Source organism: Coffea arabica, chromosome 1c, assembly GCF_036785885.1.
Source record: "Coffea arabica cultivar ET-39 chromosome 1c, Coffea Arabica ET-39 HiFi, whole genome shotgun sequence".
NCBI classification, from domain to species: Eukaryota; Viridiplantae; Streptophyta; class Magnoliopsida; order Gentianales; family Rubiaceae; genus Coffea; species Coffea arabica.
Genome location: NC_092310.1, coordinates 2,000,161 through 2,027,739, shown reverse-complemented (window position 1 = coordinate 2,027,739; position 27,579 = coordinate 2,000,161). Strand labels below are relative to the sequence as shown.

The following is a 27,579-nucleotide window of genomic DNA, read 5'->3' as shown; positions in this document are numbered from 1 at the left end:
AAGCATAGAAAATTGATTCAGGTTTAAGAAAAAGAATCATTGCTTCTTCTTTCAGATTCTCAAGTGTTCATTTTATTGGGTGAACATTCAACCGCTATGTACTTTTCTTGGTTAACCAGGCCCTGGGCTAGAATTAAATCAATCAACTGTGCCTTTTTTCTTGTCAGTTAGCCTAATTCTTAGTCGTATTTTTTTTTGTAAAAAAATAAATAAATACAGAAGTCTATCATGTTTCAGCCCTGGTGATAACCAGAGTTGAAATCACTCAAACTTTTTCTTTCGAAAACAAAAGAAAATAATTGTTTGGAACCTAGAAATAATATGGGGAGTTTCAGATGGGCAGAACGTGGACTATATTATCTACAAGTGAAATTTCTCGCTCATTAATAATTAGGGAGAGTTTCTGTGTTTGTGTGTTAATGAATATGAAATTGGAAGTCACAAAGCCGGATTATTTAGCCAAGAAGCAGCATGCACCGTAGTCAGTGCGGAAAGGAAGAACTTTGACCCCTAACAAAGAAATTTTATTACGGTCACCATCAATTATTTGGCAAGTACAGTCGTTAGTATATGAAATTAATCAAACAAATAAGGAGTTCATAATCTTATTTGGATTGCATATGAAATCAATTGATTTCACAAGCTTATTTAGAATGTTTGTATTAATAAAAAAACTAACCATTAGCTGATCCTATAAAAATTCTTGCTGCTAGCACTTGAGGAAACCAAACAAAATAAGATGCATGTTCTAATTTTAATTCTTGAGGATCAGTAATTAAGACCAAATTATGATTCACGTTGGCGGAAGATTGGATTGGATGCTAAGATGGGATGAATTCTAAGTAGGGAATTCTGAATTCAATTTTATCTTGGACGTAAATGGTTGTCCTTTGTCGATGCAACAACCATTGAGATATGGGATGATATCAAAGCCTTCCCTGATATTTCTCTTAATATCACCTAATACTTTTAAAGTTTTAAAAATATAATTTACCTACCTTACTTTGTTATTTGTGTGACAAAATTTTTAAAAATTCTAAATTACCCTTTTACTTGCTAAATAAAAATATTCCTAAACAGCTTTATTTGCTTAAAAAAAACCATCACATAAAAAATAATTTCTAGCAGTAACTACATCATAATGCAATAACCCATAAAAATATAAATTTAAAAAACAACAAAGATATTTGCAAAGAAATATACTTGTACCAAATTGACTCTATATGCTCAAAACCGATTTCTTTCGTCACCAATGGTAGTAACATTTCCAAAAGATTCAGAAACTGCATTGTTATTCTGTGCAATGATAAATTGTCTAGCAGGTGTCACTCTCCTCTTTGCTCTTCTAGCCTTTGCAGGTCTTCCTCGTTGTGCCAGTTGAGGAAAACAAAATCAATTTTGCTTCTAATTTACAAATGAAATATTGGTTATGCTGTTAGTCTAAGGCTTCGTTTGGGGGTTGGGATTTTGGATAGGAATGAAAGGAAAAGAAGAGAGAGTTAGCTTTCCTTTAGTTTTTAGTAAGAAATAAAAGAAAGAAATGGGAAGATTCAAAAGGATGAAATGCAGTGCAACAATAGCCAAAACTTTTCCTCCTAAATTGGACAGAAATGGAAGGAAACTTTGAGAAAGCTTGTCAATTTTTTTCAAAATGCCTATTTTGTCCTTAAAAAGGTCTTGAACAAATATTTAATAACTTCCATATCCAAAAACATTCCACTAATTTTCAAAACTCTCAAACAACATAACAATCCCTTCTTTTCTCTTCTCCTCTCTCATAACTTAAGTTTTCCTTCCTTTCTTGTCTATCCTAAACTCCCAAAATAAGCCTAATTCTCAAAGATAGTTAGTAAGACCAATTTATTATTCTTTTCAAAATTATTTTTGGATTAAGAGATGACATGATTGATGTTGCCAACGTCACCAACTATGATTGTGTACATTTGGCTAATTTTTTTGTTCAATTTTTAGAAATATTTATAAGTAATAAAATTATCTAACAAAGAGGCACTTTGCTATATTTATAAACTTAACAAACTTCCCCATTCTTCATTTTTTTTTTTTTGAGAAATCCATTCTTCATTTTAAGTCACACATCATCCCTCTTTATGTATATATTATTTTTATATGCATCATATCTAATAAACCCAAGAATATTTATTCAAAAAGCAATTAAATGATAGAAGTATGCAAAATTGACATCTCAACCAACCCAAAGCTATTTGTTCAAAGAGCAATTAAATGATAGAAGTATGCCAAAATTGACATCCCAACAACTTTTCTAAGACTTTTAGTCTGGGATTTGATAAAAATGGAAACGAGTCATACTAGGATTGGATGTTACAAATGTGTTGATGGTAACTTCTACTTTTTGAGATTGTAATATATTGACAACTAAAATTTTACCTAAAGCAACTACTTTCATAATAGTGGTAAATGACTAGTTAAATTTTTGTTCAATCAACACGAACTTATAAGTAACCAAATGTCATTAGTTTTCGCCAATTTGTGAAACAAAAATCTTTATTTCCTTAAACATATCATAAAATGGACTAAATAGTTTGTAAGGCATTAGCAATGGAAAGTCAATAAATACCAACATGGGGTACAACATCGGTATGTACTAATTAGCAATAGATTGTAAATTTTTTTTCTTTTTTAACCAATCGATAGAATAGAAGTTATTGTTTTGGATATATTGTAAAACAGATCGAGCTAACAATGAAAAATTAATAACAAATAGTACTTAAATACTAACTAATTGTACAATACTTATAAATAGAATCTCATCTGAAACTTCCCAATTTGGGGCAGGGATATTATTCTGTTGATACTCTGAAATTGTGAAGGAATGTTCAAAAGATAAGTTTTGGAGGGAGATCAAAAGTTTATTTCATTTGAAGATTTCACAAGAATAGTCGTGCCTCATTAATTTGAGGGAAATTTTTGAAACGGAAGCTGAGGTTTTTTAAAAGGAGTCCGTTAGCCCCTCATATGTTTTTTTTTAAAAATCTTTTTCCCTACTCACTTAGTAAAACAGTACTGTTTTCCTTTACTACTGTTCCCATTATATGTGGTCTATTGCAGTCCTTTCATTCTTTTTTGTGTGAGGAGTGCTCAGAGTCGGTCCGCCTGATGACTGTCTCGGCTTCATATCCCACTTCCCTTCTCTCTTACATTTTGGCGGTTGAACATAGCTATTTGTCATTCTTGGGTCAAACCACCATTCTAATGACCACTTGAGATTGCATCCAAGTTTGTCCAAGATGTAAGCATCATGCACTGACTAAGAAAGGCCACGTATCGAAATTGCCAAGCATCTTCTATGGCAATTAATAGCATCCAAGTTTGTCAACGAATTATTAATCTAGATGAAGTCAATTCTATCCTTATGTCCCAAGAATTACCAAATTAGATTAAAAAAAAAATGGTTGCCTCGGTAGCAATTATGATTGCCATTTTCCCCATCTTTTTGCATCAAAAGTCCAACTGTAACTATGGAAGTTTATAAGTAAGATAAGTAGTATTATTTTAAAATTGAAAGGAGGAATTTTAAATTCAGGTACTGGCACAATAGACGTATACACTAAGATATTAAATGTAGAAAAAAATAACAATACACAAAAGCACAATAAATGTTTTATTCATTAAAAGTTTTTCATGCTAATCAATTCTATTCATCCAATTTCAAATTTACCCAATGTAAAATATAGATTGCATGGTGCAGTCAATTGCAAGAAATAATTGTGCGTTATCCATCTCAACTCTCTACACTTATCATTGTTATCACCTTTGTTTTTTTTACCCTGTCACTATTATCATTAGATAAATATATGAAAAAACAGTTTATACTTATTCCACTCACTATTTTTTTTATTTTTCCAGCCACCATCCTGTCTCACATGCATTATATAAAAATACAAAAAGTGTTACATTATTAATCTAATTTTTTTTATTTAACTAATCCCCTATTCGGTCACACTTTTATTTGAGTAAAATGATACCTTTCACCCTTTCGGATCATTCATTTATTTTTTTCTAGGTTTCCAATTAGACTGCACCAAATTAATAAATGTTTCTTGCTTTCACAAATGTATCATAGCTTTTATGATTGCGTTGCAACTAACATAATTTTTTCCTCAACACCGTTTGTTTGCTCTGAAGTGGTTTACAAATCTCCCACTTTAACGTAAAACATGTCGTAGTAACCGTAGATGTACCCTTCTGTTTGCTAATGCACCAAACCATTTTGTGACTTAACATTAATGTGAATTATCTAAAAATTATTTTGGACCTTTCATTGTTCAGCACATTTTCTTATCCTTCTTCGGTGGAATTTTCCACGTCCAGGGGCCCCAGGCATGTTGGATCAAAAGTAGATGTAGAATCCCGGCAATGACTATATTTTGTTTTCAACTGAAAATGCCAAGCAACTTCCGTTGCAAAAGCATCTGACCCAGTTTGCAAAATTGTTGTTTATGACCCAGTTTGTCATCTGACCCAGCATAACTCGTCACTTCCATTGGAATCAAAGCAGTTCCTTGCTGCTTCTAACTACAGCTAAAACCTTCCATTGCAAAAGAGTATTCTTATCTGAAGACTGTACCAAGGAACAAGAAGAATGGCTGATGCAATTATAGCTTCCACAATAGAGGTAGCGTTGGAGAAGACACTTTCCCTTGCCAATGAAAGGATTGGCAAGTTATTCCAATTCAAGGAGGATTTGGAGACCCTGAAAGGATCTGTTGCCATGATCCAAGCTGTCTTGGCTGATGCTGAGGAAAAGCAAATGCATGACAAGGCCGTGCAACTGTGGCTCCAGAGGCTAGAAGCCGTGGCGTTTGATGCCGAGAATTTGTTGGACGAGCTGAATTATGAAGCTCTTCGTCGCCAACTTGTGAGCAAGGTGCGCTCCTTCATCCTGTCCTCTGACATTAATATTGTTTTCCGACGGAGAATGGCTTCTAAGATCAGGGACATCAACAAGAAGTTGTATAAGATCAATAAAGAAGCCAATGATTTTGGACTGATCAGATTCCAAAGGGCAAGTTTCCCCCCTTCTACTAGTGCTAAAGTCACACTAAATAGAGAGACGGATTCTATTGCTGGCCATTATGTTGTAGGAAGAGCTAAGGATGAAACAAGGCTGGTGGAGATCTTGCTAAGCTTGTCAGAAAATGCCGTTTCTGTAATTCCCATCCTTGGGATGGGCGGATTGGGAAAGACAACTTTAGCTCAATCTGTATACAACAATAGCCAAGTTGATAGCCATTTTGAGAAAAAAATTTGGGTTTGTGTGTCCGACAATTTTGAAGTGACAAGGCTTTTGAAAATGATTTTAGAATCACTCACGAGAAGAAATGTTGAAATGACCAGTAGGGATGTCATTGTCCAGGAAATTAGACAACAACTTGTGGGAAAAAAATATCTTCTTGTTCTTGATGACGTCTGGACCGAAAGCCAAATCTTGTGGGATGATCTTTTACGTTTGTTACGGGGCCTGAATGCAACTAATGGAAATTGGTGTGTTGTGACAACTCGTAAACAACAAACTGCATCCATTTTGGCTACACATGATCCTTATGTGTTAGGAAAGCTATCTGATGATGATTGTTGGTCTATCCTAACAGAGAAAGCCAATGCAGGTGGAGAAATTCCCGAACAACTGCAAGTCATGAAAAAGGAAATTATAAAAAAATGTGGTGGCCTACCGCTAGCTGCAAGTGTAATGGGAGGTTTATTGCGAAGGAAGGAGTGGAAATTGATTTTGATGAATAAGCTTTCAAATTTGAGCGGAGATGAAGACAGTGTCATGCAAATACTTCAGTTGAGTTTTGATAATCTACCATCACCAGCCATTAAGAAATGTTTTGCATATTGTTCTATTTTTCCCAAGGATACTGAGATGGAACGGGATATGCTGATCGAACTTTGGATGGCAGAAGGTTTCCTCCATGCAGGTCTCGAGAACAAAACAATGGAGGAAATTGGAGAGTATTACTTGGAAATTTTATTGCAGAGTTCTTTGCTGGAAGAAATAGGAAAATATGGGAGAAGGTATTATAAAATGCATGATATGGTGCACGACGTCGCAACATCAATAATGTCAAAGTCTGCTAAAGTCATTAATTCGGAGACTGGTTCAGAAGACAATAGTAATCAGGTTCGTTGTCTTGTAATAGACTCATTTGGAGAAGGCACAAAAAATCTTTTTGAGAGTCCATCAAATTTGCTTCATACATTGTTTCTGAGTCAGGGTAGCTTATCTGATGATATGCTAATGAGGTTGAAGAATCTGCACGTTCTGAATTTGTCCGGTGAAGAAAATCAGAATCTGCCAATCTCAATTGGCAAACTGAGACACTTGAGGTACATCAACTTTGAGCGTTCTAGAAGTCAAACGTTGCCGGAATCTGTTTGCAAACTTTATAATTTGCAGACACTGAGGCTAAGTCACTTTCTTAAAGTTCTTCCGAAGGGGATGTGCGATTTGATTAGCTTGAGACATCTCCACTTTCACACCTTTGATAAAAAATTTCAAATGCCGCTAGAGATGGGACGGCTGACTTGCCTTCAGACACTAGAGTTATTTAACGTGGGTCGAGAGAAGGGTCGACGAATTGGAGAGTTTGGAAGCTTGAAGAACCTCAAAGGCAGTTTGAGGATATGCAATCTGGAACTAGTAAAGGATAAGGAAGGAGCTGAGGAAGCAAAACTATCTGAAAAGGCAAATCTATTTGAGTTGGTACTTGAGTGGGCAGATGATCGAGAAGGCGACGACTACAACGACGAAGATGTGTTAGATGGCCTTCAAGCCCACCCAAATTTGGAGGAGTTGGCAATTTGCAATTTTATGGGCGATCAATTTCCTCGATGGTTAATGGATTTGCCAACAACAACAACAACACTCCCCGAGTCAGCAATAACACTCCCCGAGTTAGCGCGTTTGCGATTTTATAGCTGCGACAGATGCAGAGAACTCCTTCCCCTGCAAAACTTTGCGTCTCTTAAAGAGCTAGTGATTGCTCGTTTCGATGGGTTGACGAATCTGCCAGGTGACATGCTACACTCTTGTACCTCTCTCCAGAAGCTTCGGGTGGCTTATTGCGACAATCTTATCTCCTTTCCGCTCAATTTGCAACAAACGCCTTCTCTCTTGGAGCTGGAATTATACAGGTGTCCCAAACTGAAAACAAGCATGACGCCCAAAGGATTTGGTTTCCTAACCAGCTTAAGGGAGCTTAGCATTGGTCCCTTCTCAGAAGATGGTGATGATCATGAAAATTCTTCAATTTACAATGAGTTTGATTGGTCTGGATTGATATCCTCCTCTTCGTCATCCGCACCCCGTGGATTAGACTTATGTGGGTTGCCACACATGGAGTCCCTGCCACCTCAGATCCAATGCTTGACCGCTCTGACGTCACTATGGCTATACGACTTTGGAGGTATAAAAGCTCTGCCAGATTGGTTCGGAAACTTCGCTGCTCTTGAAGAGCTGCGGTTATTTGGTTTCAAAGAGCTTGGACATCTACCCTCTGAGGATGCCATGAGAAGTCTCACCAAACTAAAACGTCTGTGGGTTTTTGGTTCTCCTCTGTTAAAAGAAAGATGCACTCCTGAGAGCAGCGGCCCCGACTCCCAGTGGTCCAAAGTTTCTCACATTCAAGACCTACGCATACGTTGATTAATAACCAACTTTCATCTTCAGATCAAATTCAATCAAGTAAGATTGCCTTCAATAACCTCTTTCTTAATTTGCTTTACAATCAATCAATCTCCCCTTCTCTTCACTTCCCCCTCTGATTAACCTTCTCGTGAGAAAACCTAAAAAGTCCCCATGGTTTTTCTTCACAATTCTCTCTTCTCCCTTTTTATCATCCTATTTATTATCTTTCAAAGCTGCGGCATAAGCATTTCTTATTAGGTCCAAAATATTGGTGCTCTTCATTTACTCCTTACAACATAATAGTAATACTCTTGAAACTATCAATTAGAATGACCCCAAGCACCTGTTCTGTTTCGTGCTTTGATGTTTTACTGTATCTCTGTTCATATTCTGTTCTATGCTTTGTTTTTGTAGGATTGATAGAAGAATAGCTTCACGAACAGAGGTTAGAATTTTGAAGCTTCTTCAGCACCGTCTATATGGCTAGACCGCAATAACTTTTGGCCTGCATTTCCTACAAATAGCCTATCTAGCAGTCTAGTTCTGTTTATATTACATGCTCTGCTTCTGTGGATTTTAAGTTGTTATTGCTAAAGTCATCTCACTCTGTTTAAAATTGTGATTCTAAGGGGACTGAACTTTTACCTCTTGTCTCTTGATAATGAACTTGCATACTTATCTGAACTATTTGACTAGTAATTGGTCTATCAGAGTCGTATATGATGGATTTCTGGCTCACTTTTCCTTGATTTTGGCTTTTTATCCATGAAGACAATGTGGTTAATTGAGGAGTTTTCGCAGCTGTTGGTCATCACTTTCATGTTTTGGTTCAAAAATTTTAGTAATTTTAGATATGCTTCTCTTCTTTCACTACTCAATTTTGACTTTTAACCCCTTCAATATCTAATCTATTACGTATGAAACAAAAAACAAATCTTGTCATCACGAAGATATTTTTGAGGTAGCAAAGGAAGGTTTGTACTGTTTGAGCAATGAAGTTGCACAAAACTTGGTGGAGTATCTTCCAACTGAACAACTCTATGTGCAATGTTCTGAAGCATTCTGGTAGTTATTCAAGTCTGCTTGTTGTGAATTGCTTCTCTTAATGAATCCATCTTGATAGAGGCTTCAGTTACAATGACAGAAAAACTACAATTATCTGAAAATTTCCATTAGTTTTATTCTATGCTATTCACCGCCTTCAGTTTGAGTTTTTGTGCTTTGCAGTGATTTTGGGCACAAACCTCAACAGGGAACCTCATCGATGGCTCTTACCTACTGTCTTTACTTTTTGAAAGTCCTACAATTCGTTGCTGAACAAGATCCTGCTTCGGCTGAATGGCAACATCTAGGATGGCATTCTCTTTTCCTCTGTGCCTCAGATGGTCAAAGTCTGAGATATCTATTGGGGTATGGTTCTTTTAAACTATCGAAATGATTCAGTGATGTGTAGTCATGATAATGAGGAGCTGATTTACATGTTTTAGAACTCAAATTGTCATCTCTAGCATACTGCTCAGAGTTAGAGGTTAGAACTAACTCGTGTTTTGGTAGCAATTAAATGTGGATATCTATTGTGCTTCAGTGGCCCAGAGCTCTATTGTTTCTCAATGCCTCAATGTGAAATGCTTTGCCCGCACTACAAATTGTCCATTATTATTTTCATTTTATGAGCCGTAATGACTTGCTTTATGGTTGGAACCAAACTACTGTAATTGTAAACACGACTTAGTACTTGCTTATCTATTTAGTTTCATAACAAACAAGACATATTTTAGCCTTTTGTAGGAATGACAGAACAAAATTATTGTTGAATTTTCTGAACTTTCTGATTAGCTTTCTTGTTCACATATTGTCTCAACTCGAGTTTTCTGTTCTGCAATGATTTCAGGCTCAAATGTGAACTAGAATCTACAATTTTACTTGCTTACTGATTGAATTACACAGCTTGAAACTTTTGAAAACTTTGTTGAATCAAATCCTGTTTCAGTTGGACAGAAATGATTAGGATGGCACACTACAGGCACACTTTTCTTTCTTCCTAGTGTGTAAAACCTGATAAAATGCTCTATCTGTGTCAGCTGGCCTCTACAAACTGCCCACCAGAATTTCTTTCCCAAGCTTATGTAATGTCTTCCAAGATCAAAAGCCATCATTACCATGAATTTCTGCTAATGATCATGGGGGGTATGGTTGGCGATAGAGCTTGTATTAAAGAAACAGATTGACAATGAGGAGCTTGCAAATTTTCAAGAAGTATTGTAAGGTTAGCGAATTTGTTTTAAATGGATTAGTAGATGTACTTAGTATCAAGTCTTATTTCCTGCTCATTAGTTTTAGAACAAACGTAACAAAAAAAAAAAAACCTTCTTTCTGTAAGATTCCTAGTAAAAAATGACATGGAATTTGCTCTTCTATCTTAATTGTAATGCAGGCAAACATGCCTTCCTGAAATTTTCAATCTAAAAGCTCCTCATCCAACTAAGTACTCTAAAAATGCAGGCAAACATGCTTTTGTTGCATATTTGTTTCAGTGACCAAAATGAGCGAGATTTTCTTGGGTTAACTGAATCATGTTTTGGATGAACCAGCAGTGAAACAAATGCACTAATGTGGGTGGAATTTAAGAATTTAGATTGTTTATCATGCATGTCAGTTACTCTCCTTTATGCGTCATGATTGCTAACATCGGTGCGCTCTCTTTAAACTTGTGATTCCACCAGGATGAAAAGATTGCTCTCTCTGTAGTTTCAACTGTTGAAAATGCATTGGACATTTTAGCTTCGACACCACATGCAGCAATTCTAGAAACCTTTTCTATAAGACTTTAAACCAGCAATTCTCTACTGCACTCCTTCCTCCTGCACTTAGCAGGCAGATTTTTGTGTCTCTCCCCGAGATGAACATAGATTAGATTTTTATAGCTGGTATTCATTAATTTTTGCTTTGCATTTCCTACAAGTTACCCATCAATATGAAATATGCAATAGAAGTTTAATTTGTTGATTTCATATATCTGCTTTTGTGGATGTAAGATGTGATTGCTAAAGTGATCAGCTCCCTAGCTTATGATTCTAGAGGGAGTAAATAGTTGCTCCAGAGTTTAATCGCCTCTTGAAGGCACATTTATCAAGCTTGTTGAACCATTTGATTAGTGATTTGTTCGATAAGTCTTGTAATTGATGGGTTTCTGTCTCACTTTTCCTTGGTTGTGATTTTCTAGTCGTAAACATTTCAGGAGTTTTCCAGAGCTGTTGGTCATCAAATTGGTTTTTGATTCTAAGAGTCCGGTAAGTTCAGATATATTGCTCTTCTTTTACTACTCAAATTTGACTTTTAACTACTTTGATTCTGAACATATTACAACCAAAACTTGAGAAATCTTCTCATAATGGAAATGTTTTTGGGAGCAGCCATGGAAGATGTACTGTTCATGCAGTGAAGCTGCACAGACTTGTTATAGTATCTTCTAACACAATCAAGTCTAAGCTGCAAGTTTTGAAGCATATTGCTATGGTTAGTCAAGGCTGCCAAGCATACTGGTTGGCTGCTGCTACTTGCTGCAATTATTTCATTCGCTATGATGAAGGCTATTAAGCTCATTTTGCCTTCTATACTTGTTGGTTGCTCCTCTCTTCATGTTAAGTTCTTATTTTAGTGTTTCAAATACAACAAAAATGTCATGCAACTATGTGCTGGCTTTATTCTTGACTACGTGCTGTCTCGAGTCTCTTAAGTTTGAGTTTTTGCGTTTTGCAGTGATTTTGCACTCAGAGATCAACATTAACCTTGATAGCTCGGTCTTACTATCATTTGTAATGAAAGTCCTATGATCCCTTGCTGAACCAGATCCTGTTTCAATCAGATCAGATGAAAACATCCGGGATGGAATTCCCTTTTGCTCTCTGCCTCGGATGGCCAAAGCCTGAGATCTTCCCTGTCTGTCTGGTGCTGTTAAACTGTCCAACCAATTCAGCAATTTGTAGACATGTTAATGAGGTGCTATTTTACTTCTTTTGGAACTCAATTTGCCATATCTTCCATACTGCTTGTAGTTCAAAGCAGCAGAAAGATGTGGATTAGCTGAACCCTGATAGGTGCTTGCATCCTTCTTGAAGTTGTATCTTAGCTCTATAACAGGCAACATATTTTTTCTCACTGTTCTGCAGTCGACTACAAGTTGTGCCCATTGATACTTTTTCCATTGCTCTTTGTATCTGTAAATCTCAGACAGGACTCAGAGCACAAGAATCAGCCAGCTTGAGCCCTTCTATTTATGTTAAATCAGAGGGCAATTTAGAAAACTGAATTGAAGCACCAATTACTATTCAAGAGAGGATCCCACTTGGTGGATGGGAACGTCGGAGAGATGAAATTATGGAAATCAATTGACCATGATCAAGAATTAAATGGGAACATACAAGGTCAACCTTAGTTCATCAAACTGATATTTTACATAGCATCAAACCTTAATTCATCTATTTTTTCATGTGAATTTACAAATATATAAATAAATAAGTAGAGGAAATGACAATTTGAAAAATAATTATATAAAAAAATCATTCAAAACGCTTCCCAGGAATTTCTTGCAAATTAGCCTAGTATTGGAAGTTTCATGTCTATTGCCTGCTCTTCTGTGACGTTGTAGCTGGCTCTGAATTAGTTTATAATGCAAACTTTGTTCCACACTGATCATATTGCTGTGCCTTCTTTTGAATGTGTAGCCCCCCTTCCATTGCTATTGCTTGACTACTGCAACAATTGCTATCATTTCCTCAGATATTTGGCTGTTCGTGTTGAATGTCGTTATGCTGAGCTAAATATTATTGTCATGCCTCCCAGTATGATGCCCATTCTCTGTTAATTTAATGAAACTGACATCAACTTCCTGATTGAATTCGTATCAGTAAACTCTAGTTGATATGGCATTTTTAATCACAGCTTATCAAGCCTTATTTGTTGGATTCGCGTTTTCATTTGATGTTTATCAATGTCCTGTTTCAAGTAACCAAATGTACAAGATTTTGCAAGAAATCAACAATTATCACGCATCTGATTCTCTTATCAATCCACGTCGCAGTCCAATTTTCGAGCAATGTGACTGGTTTCAGCAGTTTCTACTTAGTTCTTGAACCGCATTGGAAAGAAATTTTCCAGCCTATCTCCGGTAGTAATGAACATTACTTATAATGAAGTGGTCTTGAAATCACAAAGATTGCAGCTCCGACCTCTCTGTTTTAATTTGGCCAGATGTCCTTTTGTACCTGGTCGGGCCAAGTAGGACACAGAAAAGTGTTGTTATCCCTGTATTCCAAAGAAAAGGATTAAATCAGTTAGCTTTTAATGCAAATTTTGTTCCACACTGATCATATTGTTATGCCTTCTTTTGGATGTGTGCCCCCCTCCCCCCCCCTTCTTTCATTGCTATTGCTTGACTGCAACAATTGCTGTCATTTCTCAAACCTCAGATATTTGGCTATTCGTGTTAAATTAACAGAGGATGAGATTCCATCTGTCTTCTTTACCACCTACATGCTTCTAAGACGAAACATTCTATATCTACTTGTTACATTCTGCATAAGGGAAAAAGATGGCAACCTCTGCTCCAAATCCAAAATTCTCTAACCATTCTCGTTTGGTTAGTTTGTCTCCTTCATCTCACCCTCTTATCGTGACTACTGAGAAATACCTGTAAAGATGAAGTCATCAGAGATGCCATCCTCAAGTTCACATCCATTGGCATGCCAAATATTGGATGGCCTCAACTTGTCTTAGTGTCTGGATGATCTCCCTTTCAGTTAACAAGCTCTCTCTGATGAAAGACTTGCAAAATGAGAAGAACAGGTCTTGGATGGATCTTTCAGGCTGTTGGACATTTGTGGTGCAGTAAGAGACATCTATTTAAACACAAAGGAAGTGTGCAGGTACTTGAATCATCTTTGCCGAGAAAAACAAGTAGAAATGTGGACAGTGAAGTCAACTCATATATGATCTGCAAAAAGAACTTGAACAAAATGATTAGCAAATGCTATTGCTTGAATGCCCACTCTGTTAATTTAATGAAACTGACATCAACTTCATGATTGAATTCGTATCAGTAAACTCTAGTTGATATGGCATTTTTAATCACAGCTTATCAAGCCTTGTTTGTTGGATTCGCGTTTTCATTTGATGTTTATCAATGTCCTGTTTCAAGTAACCAAATGTACAAGATTTTGCAAGAATTCTCTTATCAACCCACGTCGCAGTCCAATTTCCTCCATCGTTTTTTGATTCAGGACATCACTTATAGCCATATATATAGATGGAATTGCATTACTATTTTGAAATGTGGTATTAGTCAAAATTACAAGAGTCAAAATCCAATGCAGACGGAAAACTGTGGAGGAGGTGACAACACAGACAGGCGACTTGTGTCTCTGATTTATACCAAATAATAACAAATTAATATACACTGAACTGCACCTGATTTAAATTAAACTGGATCTGATTCACATCGAAATCCGACTAATTTACACCAAAGATCAACTTGTACGAAATTGTATAAAACATAATTTGTGAGGCCCCGGATCAAGTAGCAACCTCTTCCCTGTTGCAAAAGCATACAAGTTTGTCAAAGTCTTGTTGCTTCTGCTAAAGCAAAGAATAGTTCCTTACTGCTTCCACCCAGTGCAAAAACCTTCCACCGCAAAAAGTATCCAAGGAACAAAAAGAATTGCTGATGTACTTATTTCTTCCACAGTAAAGGTAGCATTCAGTAAAAGTATTCAGCCTCGCTTGTATATATATACTATCTGTGTATATAAAATTTATCCTAAAAGGATATTAGGTAGATTTTTTTAATATTTCTATTTTTAATAATTCTTGCCTCTTAATTTTCTAATGCTAATGATTTATTTAACAAAAAGGGTCTGCCTCAAGTACCTTCAAAGCGTATTTTTGATGTCTTCAAAGTACCTCTTAAATTTCCGGCATTAATAATTCTTGCCTCTATATTTTCTAATGTCTAATGATTTTATTTAAAAACAGGTTAACGTCAAGTATCTTCAATGTGTGTTTTCAATGACCTTGCAAAGGGTATGAAGATAAATTCTTAACGGAGGATCCTTTGTATTTTTAGGTGGTTTCTTTTTCTTTTTATTTTTGAAACACTAGGTTAGCTCATTTTTACGTTCATACTTTATTTTCATACATGAGAAGTAAAAATTCAGAGAATCGAATCTAGGACCTTTTATTCTTGAAGTACTTTAATCATTAAATCAGAACCTCCTTAGCCCATTTATTTCTTATTACATTTTACTGTTCTGTTTGAATTCTATGGTCTATTTGTCAAGACTATATAGTGTTGGAGTGGTTACTAGAAGAGTGCATTTTGATTTATATATGAATTTGAGTACTTCGTTGAAGGTTTGTTTCATTTACTTAAAGTTCAATTGTTTAAAGAATTTTGAATAAGTTATTAGTCATAGCAACTGCAGCGTGCAATACATGTACACCTAAACTAGTATTTTTCAAAGAACTAGTTAAAGAAACTGAAAACCAAAAGAATTGCTCTATTTTGATGCTTAAAGTCAAAATTTAACAAAGAATTTAGTATCTCAATGATGGTATATGTTAGGCTAATATGATCATGGTGCAAGCACGTGACATGTTACTAGTCATTAGAAGTTGAGGTGAAACATGGGATTTTAACATTTGTGCCATGCCACTTAAAATTTCTCACAAAACAGGATAATTGTTCTCCTTTATTAATTAAGGATCGAAGTAATAGTTTTCCTCTTTGATTTCTACTCCAAGAATCACCAGAACATTCGAGGTCTTTGACATTGAAAACCAAGTGCTGGAATTTACTCACTAAATTATTTTTCCACAAATCAAAGGCTCGGCATTCGAGCACAAAAGGAGCAAACAATTCGAAAAAGGAAAAGAAGCAGTAAGAAAAGCCCAGCACTGACTTGGAAACTTTCAAGTGAAACGCCGAGTAGGAGCTTTGGAGGAAATTGAAGCAGTACTCTTTTTTCTAAGCCGATCGAGAAAGCTTATTGGATAAACCTTGTTGGCCCCTAATTAGTATTACTGCCGTTTGAAATTCATTTGATTCTTAGCTGGATCACATCTCGGCGCTATCTTTTTTCTTCATGTCTCTGCTGGATAAACCAAAGCTTGTGATTTGTTGCTGTGAATATGGTGCCTCCAAAGTTCAAACTGTCAATCGGCTGTAGCATTTTCTTTTTCATGATTTATTTAAAAGAGAGTTGCCTCAATTACCCTCAAAGTGTATTTTCGATGTCATTACAAAATGTTTTATTAACTGATTATAAATTGTGGACAAATTCACCATTAAAATGCATGCAAACTAATTGTGAAATGGAGGAACAAAGATGAATACAAATAACAAGGGATCTCCAATTTTTCATAATAAACAAACTCCTCAAATTTTCACCATTTAAATTTTGTAAATTGTACATAAACAAGACATTTGCTTCAAAATGTCTGATGTTTTAAAGTGCTAGATGACAAGAGTCGAGTCTGTGCAATAATAAATTTCTACTCACAAAAAGATATAAATGAGTATAATAACAAGTAGGGTCATCTCCACAAGAATTAGAAGAAAAATCTATTTCTTTCTAAGTAAAAGCTAATTGGTGTTGTTGGGAGGGGGGGGAGGGGAGAGGTTTGGAGAATTAAAACTAAAGTAAATAATTAATGTGACTGAAAATAATTAAACTAAAGCAAATTAAATTCAACTTAAGAATAAACAAGCTCTAGCCAAAGACATAACTCCGGAAGTGGTTCAAATAACTGATCATCGATGCAATAATTATCTAAATTATTTGCTAATAAATAGATTATAGTTGTCATATACATGATAAACAATCAGTTTTTCTTTAGTGTCTCGATAGTTAAAGTATGCCTGTTAACTACTTCTCTAACAAAGAAACAACCTTAGGTATGCTCATAAAATTTAATTTCTTGATTACGTTAGAAACTAGAAAACCCTTGTTCTAATCAATAAATACATACATTACCAGGATTTATTTAAATCAGATCGTATATCTTTCTAACATGGCACCAATCACATTAGTCGCCACTAATTTAAGATAATTAAACAATTACAGATTTAATTATCTTAATTAGCTTCAGTTTATTAAGTTGAATTAAATATTGGGTGCCCATGATATCCAAACAACAAACACAACCATGAGAAATTAAATAGGAAAATATACGAATACTAACAAAAAAGAGAAATAGATAAAAACACTTAGGTCTCATAGATGTAGATGAACCAAATCTTTCGTTATTTCTTGACTAAAAAAGAGAACTTAGTTGCACATGACCAATTGGAATAATTCACACGATGTTTCTCAAAGCCAGCCACATAAGTTTTTGATTAAAAAAAAAACTAAAGAAACTGAAAAACCAAGAGAAAGCTAAGCGGCTCCCCTCCTTGACACGGGACTAGCCACGATGGCTCCCCCTCGTTTCTTGCTTCCCGAAGTATTAATCACGCGAAATGCCGGCTTTTTCTCTCCCTCAATTTTCTACTTGATAACTACTACTAATAATAAAAGCACATTGCCTAATTAGAAAAAGAAAATACAAAAGATAATATTTCATGTTTTCTAATGTAATACTACTGCTAATAAATATAATTAACGTCTTCCCAAATCTTTCAAAAGCTGTTCATAGTTGACTCGAATTAGGAAACCTGTGCGTAGAAAATTCTCGAGTCTTTTAGATTTAAAAGCAGGTCCTGATCGTGTCACCACCAAACTAACTGGAGAATTGTTCCTTTTGATCACGTTTTGCTCCTTTTCCTATAATTAGTATCATTAACCAAATATAAGTAGAATCCATCAATTAAAACAATATTTGGCTACAATCAAGTTCCTATAATGAGTATCATTAACCAAATATAAGTAGAATCCATCAATTAATACAATATTTGGCTACAATCAAGGGGAAATAATCATAAATTGAATAGTAATTTTGCACTCTATCACTAGGCCTGTCAACGGTCCGGGTTTAGACTCGGACCCGGACTGGATCCGTGAAATTATTGCGGGTACGGGTAGGGATTTAATTCCATTACCCGAACCGGGATCCGGATCTGTTTTGTCAAACAAAAAAATGGGTCGGATACGGAATATAGTATTCCAACCCATATTAGATCCGGATCCGGATATAAATGGATTAATAATTTAAAAAATATATGTATATTTATCAATATAATTTGATTAAGGTGATGTATTTGAGTAAAGTCAATTTGATTTCTTTTCTTATTTGATTTTTTTTGTGTATTAGTTAGAAATTAGTTTACAAATATATTTTTTCTCATTTTTATTAGAAATTGTAAGTTTTGATATTTTTTTCTGGTAGACTCGGCCCGGACTCGAGACTCGTCGGATCCGGATCCGAAACATAAAATAGAAGACCCGTCGGATAAACGGGTCGAGTCCGGGTCCCATATGTTATGCCGGTTTCGGGTCTAAAATAATGAATTTTGACCCGGACTCGGCCTATTGACAGGCCTAGCTGATGGTGACAATAATAGCCCATTTTACTGCCGAAGGAGAAAGAGTGGCAGGAGAAAACTCGTTGATCATATGATTCCTTACGAACTTGGAAGAGACCCCTAGTTGGTGTCATGAGTCGAGAGTTTGGTACTGAGAATGATTTAGAACCGTCCGATAAGGACACAATTATATCGGACGTAATTATGTCCAATGATATTGACGCGTGAAATGATATGTCGGACCCAAAGGACGAAGGAGAAAAGAAAAAAAAAAACCATAGAACGACCAATACTTAAATCCTAGACCTCGTCTCCCAGCATCATCATCATCTTCTTCTTCTTCCTATTTAAATTTTTATTTTCATTTTTTATGGGGGTGATAGTTGGGCTGGGGGCTGGTTGGTGGACAGCAAATCTTTAGTCATTTAGTTGATGCAGTACATGAAACGGTACAAAGTTCAGAAAGTTAAAACGTAATGGGCTGTAGGCATGCTGTTCTTTGACTTCGGTAATGCTTATATCAGATCCTGAATTGTACGACAGATTTACGGTAAAAATACGTCTTTGCGAATACAAAAAGGATTGTGAACGAATGTCTACAGAGTAAAAGAGTTTCAAAATCACACACTGACAATTTTAAAATATAATTTGCAATAAACCCGATTTTATCACACAATTACAATCACGTCTAGAGGGATCTTGGCTTCAAGACAATGGTGGAATGCTTCAAAATGTGCAAACTGAATTGGCCACCTTTTTCTGCGGTATCAATCTTGGATTGCCCTGGAGGAGGCAACAGCTCAAAATTCTGCACCAAGCGTCCCAAAGTGATAGCAAGGATTGGCAATGCAAGGATGATTCCAGGGCAGCTTCTCCTACCAACACCGAATGGAAGATATCGGAAGTCGTTGCCATTGGCATCAACCTTAGACTCCTCTTCCAAAAACCTCTCTGGCCTGAACTCCTCAGGCTTCCTCCAGTTCTCTGGGTTGTTTGCGAGCCACCAAGCGTTGACCAAAATCTTGCTCTCGGCAGGAATATCATACCCGCCCAGCATGGCTTCATTGAGGTTCATGTGAGGCACCAAAAGAGGAACTGCCATTCGAAGTCGGAGGGTCTCCTTGACCACAGCCTGAAGGTATGGTAGTTTGAGGGTGTCGGGTTCAGTGACTTGCACACCAGGTCCAAGCACGGTATCAATCTCTTGTCGCAGTTTCCTCTGGACTTGTGGGTGGTTTACCAATTCCGCAATGCCCCATTCAATTGACCATAACGTTGTCTCAATAGCTGTTCATGAAAAGTTATTTAGTACTTTAAAGTCGTCGCAGAGTTTCAAGTTTGGGAAAGTAAAAATCTCAAGAGTGTCATCTGATCTTTTTTCAATCATGCTTTGATGTTCTACTCCTTTCATCAAATTTCATTTCAGGCAAAAGGAAATCATATTGTGGGCATAAAGATGAGCAGAATTCTTTATAGATTTGTAAAGCACTCCTAGTAAAGTAGTGATTCCAGTCCAAGGTTGCACGGCATGAATCAAAGTAATTATTGAAGAAGGTATGTTACACTAACTAATAACAAAGTACGTTAAATAAAAAGGTATTTAGAGAAGTTAAAAGTTGAATATATTCTTCAATTAAAAAGTGTATTATAATTTGGAATGAATTAAAAAAATAAAACGAGACTACCAAAGTGAGACAGACAGAGAAGCATAACTCTGAAATGAATGTTCACCTTTTACTTCTGACTAAGAAACCTTTTTTTTTTTTTCAGAAATGGTGAATGTTGGCATAAAAATGTGGCAGGATTGCTTCATTTACATGATCTTTATCCACTACTACATGCTTTTACAGGCGGAAACACTAAAAAGGTATACCAAACCTTAGCTACTTATCCAGCAATTCGTCAACTCCAGCCGAAAAGGTTTAAATAAAAAGTGGTTCATAATCATTGGATTTCATTTACTTGCACGTTTGGTGGTTGGTGGCTGAGTAGGATGCTTCTATTAGTGCGCTACCGCTAATATAAACTAGGAAAAGTCTGAAGTAACGATAGTTATAATAACGAAACTGTTTTTACCTAATATAACAGGTAAAAACACTTTTAGTGACTATTTGATTACCTATTGGATTGGTCACCTAAATAAGATAGTACCTAAAAATTTGGTTAGTAAGTTTTACATAAAAAATAGTAAATTAACTTGATAAATTAGTAACTTTTATGTCTCAAAAAGTAAATTAGAATAAATATGGAACTTATTTTTTTTTTGAAATAAATTACTACTCTATATCCAAAACTTACTTTTTTGAGAGTAAATTTAGTTCAAATAATAGTAAGTTTTTATAGATTAATAGTAAATATTGTTGATAGTGGTCAAAACCTACTAATTTGTAGTATAAATTTACTATTTTACTTAAAAAAAACTTATATGAAACAAGTATTAGGAAGTTTATTTGAAATAATGCTAAGATTTTTTTTATTAATGATTGAAACTTAGTATTATAGTTAGTAATTACTCGTAATGTCAATGTATGGTACACAATTGTACGTATCATTTATAAATGTTATATGCTTTAAGCATTTTAAATATACTATGAAAACTTTTTTTTTTTTGCACATGACCTTATAAAATATGTTAGAATAATTTGTCATATTAAAATTTTTGAATTATTTTTGAATTTGTGAAGGGTTAGAAAGTTTGGATGACAATAACAACAAATCTTTCGACTTATATATAGAACTGCACTTATCTATACATCACAATTTCCATATATTAATACCTATGCATATAATAAAATGGTAAAGTTTTAAGAAATTTATTTACTGGGTCACAAGCAAAGTTAAAGTTGTATTATAATAACAACAAATCTTTCGAGTTGTATAGAAAATAGCACTTACTTATACATCACAATTTTCATATATTAATGCCTATGAATTTAGTAAAATGGTAAAATTTTAGTAAATTTATTTTCTGGGCCACACGTATAAAAATTAAAGTTGTATTAACGTAGCATAATCGTTGAAAATTATAGTAAAATTACCCATATGTTAAGTTTTGTGACTTTCAGATATACTTTGTATCATTAACATTACGGATTTGTATCCATATTTTTTCTATCAAACTCTTTTTTTATTGGAAAATGGTATGTAAATTATTATAAAACGTCATTTTATAATAATCATAATTTTTTATAGATGAATGTTATGTAAACTGTTAAAATCATCAATTCACAAATGACTAAATCTTACTACTTTATGGCATATATTAGTCTAGTTGACTAAAAAATTACTTCAATCATGTGTACGTTGATTGTGAAATTGAAATTGCCTTTATTACTGGTACAAGTTCTTCTAATCAAAGCAAAATAAAATCAAATATCTTTTCCTTTTGTATGCAATAGTTATGTTTAGTAGAAAATTATTAAACCATTTTTACAATACATAATTTCTCCTAAACTTAGTAACGTTTTCCATGACCTCTAACCTTGTCAATAATACTAACCACTGACATATAGATAATCTTAAAAGCAAAAGCCATCAATATGACAAAAAAAGAATATTTTCGTGCTAAATGAAAAAAATTACAATTCTATATAGAATGGAAGAAATTCATCATGAATGAGAATGAATTGCAAAGTTATCACATTTCTAATTTCATATGCATCCAGAATTTCATGCAGCATTACTTTTGAGGAACTTTCCTTTTTCACACTAGGGAACCAATCCCAATCTCTACGTCTCTTTTATTTTTTCTTTAACCATTAAATGGGGTCAAAGTTGTTAGCAGTAAAATACTAAATAAATTTAACTCCATTTCAAGCTCTAGTTAATTGTATACTAATATTTTACACCACAATCAATTGAGCACCAATTTCTTTTTTTTAAGTGGCTATTATTTATCTTAGGTTAAAAATTTACATATAAAATAATAGCAATAGAATGCCAATCCTCGGATCAATGGAACTTCAATTCTTGTTAATAAAATTAAATTTGCATTGATAAAAATTAGTCTACATAATGAAAAGTCAATGGCAACAATTGCTAAACTATACCAATTTTTAATTATGGGAAAATAAACAACTAAGTTCCCAAAATATTTCACTTTTATTGTTTAAAAAATATCAACTTGTTAACTAAATTCAAAATAATTCTATTGTCAAAAATATTTTTCCTCAAATTAACTTTAATGATTAGATGTGAGATACAAATATGGTAAAATATCCCTCATACATATGTCATGGATATTTGAGACTTTTAGTAAAAAAAAAATTTGTTGTTAAAATAACATTGTATCACAGTGTACTAATTATTTTAGGACCATTTTATACGTGAACTAAATTTAATTTAAATTATACAATAGATTATATATGCATGTGATTTTCATTTATAATTGTTGGATCCCATTTTTATGAACAATCTCCCAAGGAAAAAAGTCCAAATCTTACTGATTTTCTTATGTTAATTGTTATACTAATTTTGTCATTTTTATTGTTATATTATTTCTCATTTTGTTTGGGCTTTAACTCATATTATTTCTTGTGTCCCAGATGTAAATTTATTAAAACTTTATCATCTTATTATATTCATAGGTGTTAAATTATAAAAATTGTGATATATAAACAAGTGATATTCTATATATAACTAGGAAGATTTGTTGTTATTCTTATCCAAACTTTCAAATTTTTCAAAAATTGAAAATGATTAAAAACTTATAATACGACAAAATTTTATTACATATTTTACAAGATTATGTGAAAAGTCAAACTATTTTTCATAGTATTTTAAAATGTATAATAAAAAATTGTTTAAATTATACCTATAATCATGTATTATACAGGTATATTATGAGTACTTACTAACTAAGGTACTAAGCATTAATCATTAATACAACATCTTATTGTTCTTTCAAATAAATTTCCTAATACTAGTTTGAAATATGTTTTAAAGTAAATGATAGGTTGCAATTTTATCATTTATTTTATTATTAATTTCCCCTATTATCTGGCGTAATGTGGATTAATTGCTAGATTCTACTCACTTTTGATATTTTGCATTTATTTCAGGGAGTAGAACAAAAATATGATAACAAGTGCCAATTTAACAAGGAAAGAGCCCAAATAACAGAGCTTATCCTAGGGGCATTATTGGCAAAGGAAGACTTTTGCCTATTTTGGTAATTTCAAAAGAAGAGAGCAGGGCAGAGGCTTCTATTTTACTGGAGGGCTGGAGCGCAGCAGAGGCTCTCTGCTTCTTCTTCCTCTGCGGAAGGAGAGCCGCCGCGCAGAGCTTCTCAAAAGAGGCCTTAGATAGGAATTAGATTAAGCATTAAAAGAAGAAAAGGATAAATCAGTAAGCATTAAGCATTAAGCAGTAAAATAGTACATGTGTCCTATAAATCAGTAAGTTTTGATTATTAATCAAATTTACCATGTTATCAGTAAGAATTACTATTTATGTATAAAAATTTACTATTACTTGATATAAAGTAGTAATTTATTTATTTAAAAAGTAAGTTTAATAATTATTCCAATTTACCTTTTGAAGTATAAAAGTTACTAATTTATTACGGTTAACTTACTATTTTATATGGAAAACTTACTTTCTTATCTTTAAGTGTTATCCTATTTATGTGGATAAGTCCATCAAGTAATCAAATGGTCGCTAAAAGTACAACAACCTGTTACATCAGTAAAAAAACTGTTTCGTTACCATAACTATCGTTACTAAAGTATTAATGGCCATCTAATCTAAGATGAAAGGGCGCTTATCCAAAGAAAACAGTTCATAAAAAGATCCAAACTGGGGCTGGGTAACATCGATGAAAAAGTCAATGAAGTGAGAAGTTAACCTACCGGCAACATTGATGTTTTCCACAATGTAAAGGACATTGTCCTCGTTAATCTCTCCCTTCTGCTGTGCTTCAAGAATATGATCTATGGCACATTTTAGGCTGTTGCTGTCCATGCTTGTTGTGCTTGCAAGCTTCCTGCAACCCAAAAATACAAAGTAAGAAGCCAAGCTATTAAGACTATGACTATTCATTTGATTCCAGTTTGGGCTGCAAAACAAGGCAGAACGAAAAAAAATGGAAAACTAATAATCATACTTCATTTCTGTTTGTTGAAAAAAAAATAATACAAATCATTCCTAAGATGCTTTCACAGGTCAGAATCCAGAAACTCCTAAACTTTTCTTTATTTATTAGCACATCTCCAGAAAAGGGTTTCCCTAAATACTGCATCAATTATATATATACTCTATCCAAATAATACTCTACATTAATTATTCCAAATAATAATAATATATCCTTAGTTAATCTAGGAGACTTTTTTAAAAAAAAAAAAAAAAAAAAAAAAGTGCTACTTATGTTAATCGAACTACACATTAGATCAATGGAGTTTCAGATAAGTAATGTATGAAGAGAAAAGTTCAGAAACTAAAACTTACTTCCTTTCGTCAACGAAGTGATCCTTGAACAGCTGCAGTCTCCTCTCCTTAACCTCCTTACAGATCTTCAAGTAACCCCTCAAGAAAGGCCTCAAGATGGGAATGAAATCACCGTAATTATATTCGAAGCTCTGAGCCAGCCTACTCCTCTCTCCGTTCAAAGCCTTAAGCTTGTTAAACAGAGGATCATCCTCGCTCTCAAATCGGTAATCAAACATGATTCGGTACATATTATTGTACATCATGAGCTGCAACCTCCTCCTCAAGACAATCCCATTGGTGGAGGATTCAGGGTTCTTCTTAACATCCTCCACGACACGGGCAACCTCTGCCTCCCAACCGTGTCTATACTGCTGAACAACTTTGTTAGTGAAAAAGGGGACAGTCATAATCCTTCTCATCTTCCTCCAATGCTCGCCGTAGACGGTGAAGACCATATCCTGGCCTTTGCCGGTGAATATATCAAACACCACATTTCTGGTGCGGGAGCCGAACTCCACCCCCTGGGTGTGCAAGGCATCTTTGGCAAGTTCAGGGGATGATACCACCACAAGATTGCGCTGGCCCATTCTCAGAAGGAAGATTTCTCCAAATTTCTTGGCGTAGTCAGCGAGGTTGCGGTGGTTCAAATCATCACCAACTTGTAACCAGTTTCCGAAAATGGGAACTGGGATTGGGCCTGGAGGCAGCTTGAATTTCTTGCCCCGTAATTTAGAAACAACGATGGCAACTATGCTGGCTGCAAACAGTCCCAAAAGGGTCTTCTCTAGCAGGAGAAGATCCATGACGGTGTGGAGGGCGCGTTTGTGTTGGAATCAACTGAGAGTGGGAGGTTTGGTTTGGTTTGGTTTGATTGAGTGGGTTGGGTGATGGAGTGGAATCGGTGCCGGAGTGACTATAATTTATAGCAGGGGGGGGCAGTTGTCTAATTGGCTTTTTTTTTGTGGTTTCTTTTTTCAATAACGACTAGTGTTACAATTAGTTTGCCAAAATAATTACGCAAAGTGTAAGGCCTCAAATGTTCATGCCATAAATGCGGAAACGTGGCAGAATCAGACCGAATTGACGAGGGCTCACAAGCCTTTGGCAAGGAAGGAAAAAGGACCATTGCCGCCAATACAGGCCTTGTTTGTCAAACAAGTTTTTTATCAAATTTATCTGCTATAAATTTTTTAAAAATTTTAGCTATAGTAATCTCAAAAAATATTTTAAAGTTTTTAAACTATATACTTTAAAATATTTAAAAAAACACATTTCAAAAATTTTTTAAAAAACTTCTATAATCAATTATAGTAAAAATTTAAACAAACATTTAAAAAATTTACTTGTCAAACGGGCTATAAGTCGAGATAAGGACCGACTGCTTCCTTGTAAAGGGTTGTGCATTCGAATCTTGTTGTCGGTGTAAGCATTTTATTGATGAATGAATTCTAAAAACTCCTATAAGTGACTTTAGTTTCAAAGGCATGATTTGACTCATTATGATAATAGGAGTCGAACTCGCTTGAATTTTTTCCTACCAAGTAATGCACTGTCTAATTGTCTACAAAAAGCTTTTTAATTTCAACAACAAATAAATGAGAAAGTGATGCTTTTTTTTTTTCCAACTTCACCATTTTGTATGAATCAAGGAAGCACTTAAAATCAAATTTTGAGTTATTGTATCGTTTGACATAATTCTAAGACATAACTTTTATCTAACTAGGTACACATCATTGTGGGAAAAATTATTTCATCATCATATGTAACACGTCCTAAATAAGTACTGCCCTACTATTTGTATAAGGTTTCTGTTGAACCAAAACAGGTTAATCCTACGTCCCTACCACTTTGGACATCCACTCATCAGGAATTGAATACCCGTAACGTTTAACTCACAATCTACCGATAGTTTCCCTGCTATTTTACCGCAGGCATGTACAATCGCATAGCATTTGATAGCATAAAAAGGATGTGTCAGACATATCTTCACGTGGGAATAAATTTCGTTGTTTAAACGTTAGATATAAGTGTACGACTTTGTCTAACAAGTTTATCGTACACTCTTCGTAATTTGATATAAACTCACCTAAGTTTGGTGTGTTTGAAGTACGATCATGTAATTTTTGTTGTATGTTATAAAATATAATAAAATAATGAATAAAATACCAAAAACTCTTCTATGATTTATCAAATGTACAATTTACCTCCATATGATTTGGAAACCTATAATTTAACTCCCTGTCATTTCAACTGATAGAAAACATCTACAATAACGGTATTTGAGTGCCACGCGCTTCTGCTGAGAGTTGTGATTGCGATAATATTTTCACTTGCCAGCGATACCCCGTGTGTTTCCAAACTATAGGAAGGTAAAGTGTACATTTGGCAAACTACATAGAGATTTTTGGTATTTTACCCATTCTCAAGTGCATGAAACATTCTTCTGAGGAATTGACTTATAGAGGGGCAATTTTGGCATTTTTTGTTCAAACGTTAATTTAGATGTTTTCTGTTAGATTTCGCTTTAGTTGAAATGGTAGGGAGTTAAATTGTAGGTTTCCAAATCATAGGGAGGTAAAGTATACATTTGGAAAATCACGGGGGTTTTTTGGTATTTTACCGTAAAATAATTTATGTGTATACATCAAATTATAGAGCAAAATACAATAATCATATAAATTGGACCTAAAACCAATTGTATCTACCCAAACCTATACATACATACGCACACGAGCTGCAATCTCCTTGTAATCTCAGACCAAAAAAAAAAAAGTCACTAAGGACGTGTAATTACGGTGTAAACATGTTTAAAAAATAGTAAATTGTCACCACAGAAAGACCAATTCTAATGTTTTGAGTCTTGAAGTTCCAGAAGCACAAATGCCATGAATCCCCACGTAAGACGGCAGCATTTGTCTAGATCCAAAAGTCAACTGGCAAGAATATGCCGGCCATAGTCAAAAGCTTT

General features: G+C 34.6%; 2 protein-coding genes across 6 annotated transcripts; one reads left to right on the top strand and one right to left on the bottom strand.

Annotated features, from left to right (window-relative positions):
- Positions 1-4,458: 4,458 nt before the first annotated feature.
- On the top strand, positions 4,459-11,827 carry LOC113691436 (disease resistance protein RGA2-like). 5 transcript variants are annotated; one of them, XR_011840322.1, is made up of 7 exons: positions 4,459-7,726; positions 8,084-8,114; positions 8,875-9,079; positions 9,751-9,935; positions 10,893-10,959; positions 11,083-11,309; positions 11,429-11,827. XR_011840322.1 is itself a non-coding variant. In XM_072079512.1 (2 exons), exon 1 carries the CDS (start codon positions 4,622-4,624, stop codon positions 7,685-7,687), a length of 3,066 nt encoding a protein of 1,021 aa, XP_071935613.1. In that variant the 5' UTR covers positions 4,460-4,621; the 3' UTR covers positions 7,688-7,726; positions 8,084-8,835. The 5 variants fall into 5 exon arrangements, 1 of the variants encoding a protein (XP_071935613.1); XR_011840318.1 differs by having other exon boundaries at positions 4,460-7,726; positions 8,897-9,079; XR_011840324.1 differs by lacking the exon at positions 8,084-8,114 and having other exon boundaries at positions 8,897-9,079.
- A 6,902-nt stretch (positions 11,828-18,729) lies between these two features.
- On the bottom strand, positions 18,730-25,503 carry LOC113736913 (trans-cinnamate 4-monooxygenase-like). The gene is made up of 3 exons (XM_072077474.1): positions 24,630-25,503; positions 24,035-24,168; positions 18,730-19,472 (listed from the first exon to the last, which is right to left on the bottom strand). The coding sequence occupies exons 1-3, from the start codon at positions 25,412-25,414 to the stop codon at positions 18,874-18,876; spliced, it is 1,518 nt and encodes a 505-aa protein (XP_071933575.1). The 5' UTR covers positions 25,415-25,503; the 3' UTR covers positions 18,730-18,873.
- Between the last annotated feature and the right edge of the window lie 2,076 nt (positions 25,504-27,579).

What these genes read in the sequence shown, in the direction of transcription:
- LOC113691436 (XM_072079512.1), top strand. Translation starts at nt 4,622, where the DNA reads ATGGCTGATGCAATTATAGCTTCCACAATAGAGGTAGCGTTGGAGAAG.
- LOC113736913 (XM_072077474.1), bottom strand. Translation starts at nt 25,414, where the DNA reads ATGGATCTTCTCCTGCTAGAGAAGACCCTTTTGGGACTGTTTGCAGCC. An exon ending in CACTTCGTTGACGAAAGGAA is followed by an intron (nt 24,169 to 24,629) that starts GTAAGTTTTAGT and finishes TTTGGGTTGCAG; the next exon opens with GAAGCTTGCAAGCACAACAA. An exon ending in GGAAAACATCAATGTTGCCG is followed by an intron (nt 19,473 to 24,034) that starts GTAGGTTAACTT and finishes TTTCATGAACAG; the next exon opens with CTATTGAGACAACGTTATGG.